The sequence below is a fragment of the Corvus cornix genome, chromosome 23 (genome assembly GCF_000738735.6).
Source record: "Corvus cornix cornix isolate S_Up_H32 chromosome 23, ASM73873v5, whole genome shotgun sequence".
In the NCBI taxonomy this organism is placed as follows: domain Eukaryota; kingdom Metazoa; phylum Chordata; class Aves; order Passeriformes; family Corvidae; genus Corvus; species Corvus cornix.
The window spans coordinates 6,971,198-6,976,961 of record NC_046352.1 but is presented as its reverse complement, the minus strand read 5'-3'; the positions used below and the strand labels follow the sequence as shown (position 1 = coordinate 6,976,961).

The 5,764-nt window shown below is 52.1% G+C and overlaps 1 protein-coding gene across 1 annotated transcript; it reads right to left on the bottom strand.

Annotated features, from left to right (window-relative positions):
* Positions 1-2,712: 2,712 nt before the first annotated feature.
* LOC104697954 (cbp/p300-interacting transactivator 3) lies at positions 2,713-4,907 on the bottom strand. The gene has a single exon (XM_010413024.3). The coding sequence runs from the start codon at positions 4,592-4,594 to the stop codon at positions 3,971-3,973; it is 624 nt and encodes a 207-aa protein (XP_010411326.3). The 5' UTR covers positions 4,595-4,907; the 3' UTR covers positions 2,713-3,970.
* Between the last annotated feature and the right edge of the window lie 857 nt (positions 4,908-5,764).

Sequence of the window (5,764 nt, the reverse complement as noted above, 5' to 3'; positions counted from 1 at the left end):
TTCCTGTCACCTTCCCCTTTCACTTACATTATAAACTTCTGTTGCCCAGCTTCTTCCTGACTGAGGACTACCAAGCTATTCTATGGCTTCTTTTGAGAAACATTACTCTGCCTCAGCTGTTTCTCCTTTCTCTACCATTTCTCTAGTTTTACATTATCATTTTTCTATAAACAGACCAGAATTTTTGACAATTCACCATCATGGGCAGTGCACAGGATGCAGCTGAATTGTCTGTTGTTTCTGTAGGGCATTCACTGTTTGATTTTACTTTTCATTCCTCTTTTAATGATTTTCTAGCCTTCCTTTTGCTTGTCTGGCTCCTCCTGAACAGCAAGCTGAGATTTTTCATAGGAACATTCATTGTAACACTAAGATCTTTGCTGAGTGGCTGTAGCTAGTTTAGAGCCCAGCACTGTGTGAAGTCAAGGAAGATTAACCCTCTAGCCTTCATTTTGTATTTACCAGGCATTGCTGATGTTATTGCCTGGGCACTCACTGTTAGCAGATCCTTCACCAGCTCTGCACCATACTTTCACCTTGCGCTATCAACAAACTTCATCACCCAAGAGCACGTGGTCAGAGACAGGGATGTAGAGAAAGGCCTTGTCTTTCTGTGCTTTTACACTCACGTGCTCCCAGAGGCTGCTTCAAGCCCTGGACAATACACAAATAGCTACAAAACCTATTTGGAGCATTACAGAGGATCCGGTCTAGGTGAGGGGACAGGGTGGGGTTTGAGAATTTTCCTTCTTCCACAATACAGAAAATAATCTGGTACCTCACAGGAGAGGTGCTTGTCTGTAAACACAAACTCTCCATGTGAGGAGTTCACTTATATGTCCTCAAAGCTCCCAAACTGATGGGCACTGTCATTCAACAGCAGTGTAAGGTATGCTGCAGAGCCTGTCAGCTCCTACCGGAGTTTTGGGGATCATCCTGCTGCCCTCCTGCCTGGTATGGGATGGAGAGCTCAGTGTCAGCTGGATGGGAAAAGCAGAACTCAACCCTGTTATGTTTTTGGTGACCTTTGAGAAACTCACCTGCAGACCCAGGTAGCTGGGTTGCCCCATTGTGCCACCTGGCACCTCTGTTCACAGTGTGGGGCCAATCACCCTGCCAGGGGACCCGGGCAGGCAGGTTGCACCACACAGCTGAGTGGAAAGGGAGACCTGAGCTGTCCAAGCTGCAGCTTGTGCTGCTGTAGCAGGTCCTGTGTGCCTGATAAAAGGCATACAGAGCCTGCAGCACAAAGGTGCAGGGGGGCAAACCACACCTAAACTAAGAAAGCATTACAAAGGAGGTGATCACAGCACACTCGTCCAGTCCAACCCAGACAGAAGCAATAGAACTTTAGTATAATAAGTAGTTTTGGCCTGGGTTTTCTAGAAAAATCACAGAGACTGACCACAATTAACAGGGTCTTTTGGGGAAGTGAAGGGGCATCAAGAAGCATTGAAAATAATCTCAACTGAGCCTGCTGGGACAGACTCCCAAGAAAATCCTGACTGCGAACCCCCAGTCATTCCACATCTCCAGTATTATCAGTTCACATACTCTGACTTAAATCAACAGTGCCTTTCCCAGTGCACTGCACAGCCCTCTGAGAGGATATACAGACATGTTCCTCTGGCCATTAAACGCCAAGCGCTTATCACACAGAAACTGTTCCTGGGAAAGCTCTGCAGAAATTGCTGAGTTGAGAGTCCTCATCTGTGGGCTGGACATAGCTCCCCACTTGTAACTGGGAGACTGTAGGTCACAGTGGTGTGTACCTGAGAGCCTACAACCCCCCCAACAAGAACTGACAGCCCAGAACATTCTTATTTTGTGATTGAATTACTTTTATTCTGAGGTTGCCAACTCTTTACTGTTTACCTAAAACCTGCAGCTGCACAGAAACAACACAGTTCTTCCAGGACTCCAACAGCCCATTGCCACAGAGCTGACAGCCTGAGCAGGGCTCTTCCACCTTCAACAAAAGCCACACCAGTTATTTTTTGACCAGCTCTTCAGACTGTACAGGCATAACCACCAAAAGGATGGGACTTTAACAACTGGTCTTGAGTTGTGCAAAGAAAGCCAGGGGACCATTGACAGACAGTTCAAAGTGGTTCAGCCATTCCAATATTAGCATCCACAGCCCCATTACTACAGGGCAGGGAAGGAACACTTGGGAATATCTCTGAACTCTGCAAAGGAACTGGCTGGAAACCCTTTAAAAAGAAAAATCTAAGCCCTGGAAGAGTAGGAGAGCAAAGACTGTCTTGATTTTTACAGCCTTTGTGGTATAGAAGCAGAGAGCTGCTAGCAGGGCTGTAGCCCAGCTGTCAGATGTGCACTCAGTATGGAAGGAGTCACCACCCGCTTGTCCAAGCAACTCTAGATGATCTTTAAGTCCTTTCCAATCCAAACCATTCCATGATTCTGTGATCTGGGTCAGCCAGCAAAAGCAGCCATTCTGCAACAGAGCAACACCATCCACATCTGTAATTTCTCCTCAGTACACAGAAGGAGCATCTCATCATCCCAACCACACTTCAGAGACTTAGCTCCAAACATTAAACTAGAAACCCAATCCTTCCACAACTAGTGTATCAGGTGGGGGACACAAGCGACCGGGGCCCACAGCCCACCAGCAGGAGCAAAGGCAACACTTCTCCCAGTGGTCCACACTGCACCAGTCCGGAGACGGGCACCGAACAAACGCACACGGGAGATACTTCAGCTTTTATTCGGAAACCCATCTGTACATTCCGACTCGCCGAGTGGCAGCTGCCCGGGGCCGGCAGCACCAGGGGGCAGCAGCAACCAGGAGTCACCGGAGCTTCCCCAGCGCCTGGAAACAGGAGCCAGCGGAGGAAACCAAACGCCGCCGGCTTTTACATCTCACCTTCTCTGAGCAAGGGAATTGGAAATCGAGTCATCTTTATCACATTCAGAAAGGTGTTGGATTTAGAGTCCTGTGCGTTCAGCATAACTATCTTGAGTTGAAGTGACTATTCTGCAGAGCGGCTTGAAAACTACCCCAGGCTTGCTTTTCCCAAAGCCAGCATCTTAAAGCTGCAGTACTCTCCAGGCATCTTTCCCAGCAGTCCCAAAGCCAAATAACAAAAGAAGTCCTTGCAAATAAATAATCACATGAAAATAAATAAGATTAGAACTGATATATACAGTTACATGGTCTTTATTTGGTTTCAGAGGTGGAAAAAAAGTGGAGCCAGACTGCAGCTTTAAGCCTCATGCCTGAATCAACCTCAAACACTTGGTAAATTTTACAGCTGATTAGCAGTACAGGTCAGAGATCTGAAGTTCCACGGAGATGAACATTTAGCCACATATGCACACCCTTCCCCAAGGCATACTTTATTTTTCCAAGTTAGAAAAAAGCCTGCTATGGGGAAGTGCCCCCTCCCGAGCTGAACAGACATGAACTGAAGACCTATTTACTGTCACAGTAAAACATCCCAACAAATAACTAACCCCACCCATGTTTGCAAGGGGAAACTGGTTCAAACCGTGCACCAGGGAGACAATCCTCTCTCAGGATCCTTCAACTCCACTGGCACCACAGAATCCATGAGCAAATCCAGCTACCAGCAGGGCTGCCAGCTGCCTATCGCTTCTTGTGCTCCAAGCCTAGTTGAGGAAAGTCGTAAGTCCATTATTTCTACTTAAGCCAGAAATCCTGTTAATGTCATTTAGAGGCAGTTCTACAGCAGGAGCTCTTGATCTGCTCTCTGTTTGGGGTGCACCAAACCCCTCTCCAGGAACTCCCACACAGAAAAAAAAAAAAAAACAAACCACAGAAGAGAAAAGCAATCCATTGCAAGTCAGTGTCCGATGATTGTCCCTTTGGGGAGGGCAGGAATCCAGGACAAGGCAAGGCAGGGGAAGGGACGAGAGCGGCAGGTGGGGAAAAGTTAGAAACAAACTCAAAACCACCAAGACACAAGGAGGAGCTCAAAGCCCCTCAGCAACTGATGGCACTGGGCTGCTGTTTGCTAACAAAGTCTGAAATGAAGTCGAACTCGTTCTGTCCCAAGAATAACTCTGGCAGCTCCTGAATCCGGTCCAACCCCAGTTCCAGGACAAGGGATGTCAAGACCTCCTCATCTATGAGATCAGTGTCCATAACATTCAATGTCAGCGCTGGTGAGGGCACGTGCTGCATGCCTGGGTGCTGGCCCGGCCCCACTCTGTACTGCTGGGCACCAGCTGCCATGGGCCCGTTGCTCATGCCCAGCGGGTGGCCCTGGTACTGGGTGTTGAGTTTCTGTAGGTGCATGCTGGCCATGAGCTGCTGGGTGCCCACCGGCCCCATGTACTGCTGCTGCTGACCTGGGCCATTGAACATCATTGAGTTCTGCATCTGGTGGTGGCCCATCTGTCCGCTGAGGCTGGGTCTTGGCCTCATCGCACCGGCCGGTGCATCCATGCCGGCCCCTCCGTAGGGCATCATTTGAGCGGCGGCAGGCAGCGTCCTCAGCACATGCTGCCCGTGCTGCGGGGGTCCCTGCAGCCCGCTCACTCCTATGCGGTAGCTCTGCAGCCCGGCGCCACCGTGGCTCATCGGCATCATCATATGCTCGGCCATGGCCCCAGGTCCCTGGGAGATAACAGCGGCTCGGGCACGGCTCCCGGGGAGGGCACCGGGTCCCGCTCCCGCCGAGCCGGCTCCGACAGAAGATCCCGGAGAGCCCCCACCTCCGCCCGGGGGCAAGGCACCGCTCCGCTCCCTCCGCAGGAGTCCGCTGGCGGGGGAAGCTGCGTGGAGCGCGGGGACCCTCGGCACGGCCCCAGCAGAAGCCGGGCAGTGCCTGCGCGGTACGCACCGGTCCGGGGCTCTGGCGGGCAGTGGCTCCCCTCTCCGGCAGCACCGCTAACTTAGCCGAGCTGAACTCAACTCCCGCAACTCGACTCAGCCGCGCTCCCGCACTTATAGCGCTGCGGGCGGGGCGGGTGGGGGCGGCCCCCGGCGCCCATTGGAGCGCGGGCGGGCGGCCCGGCCCCGTGGGCGGGGGGCGGAGGAGGGAGGGCGTGCGGCGGGCTCGTGCCCGGCTCGGGGCGGCGCGGCACCGCACCCCTCTGACACTGCAAACGGCGCGCTGTCAGCTCTCCTCACCTTCCTCCTCACAGTGCCACTGCCCAAGTCTTTGTACCCGCTAACACGCTGGCTGGCCGGGCCTCAGGTCCCACCGCGGAGCTTGTGCTGATCTCCCTGTTTATGCTGAAGGGTGCGCCTTTGTCAGGTGCTCCCAGGGCTAAGATGGGTGGCATCAGCTGGGTGGTTGGTTACTCGGCCGGCAGCATCTTCCTAGCAAGGATGTGCCAACCTTCCAAACACAGATGGTACTGAGGGTATTGTTACACACAGGGGCTTGCTGGTATAACTGTCTGCAGCAGTGTCTTTTTCACCTCTGAGGTGAGCTTTGTCTCACGGGGTCCCGATGCAGTCCACATGCCTACCTGCTGAGCTCTGCTAGCCAAATTATTTCACCATGGGCCTAGACTACAGCAGCTCTGGTGCTCTCTGCAGGACGTGATGCTTTCCAGTAGTGTATGAAAGAACGGTGGTGATCTTCCTTGTCTGCTTTGTGTTTTGAAGGAACCTAGAGACTTCCTTTTGAAAGATGTTAGTGTTGCATAGTTACCTGCTTGGAAGGCAGGGAATGACAAAGTTCAGCTTGCTTCCCCAACTTCATTCCTCTCCTCATTGTCCTCTCCCAGACAACCCTTAACCACAGCATTACAGACCGTGGGTCTG

Coding starts and splice junctions, on each gene's coding strand:
- LOC104697954 (XM_010413024.3), bottom strand. CDS start 4,594: ATGGCCGAGCATATGATGATGCCGATGAGCCACGGTGGCGCCGGGCTG.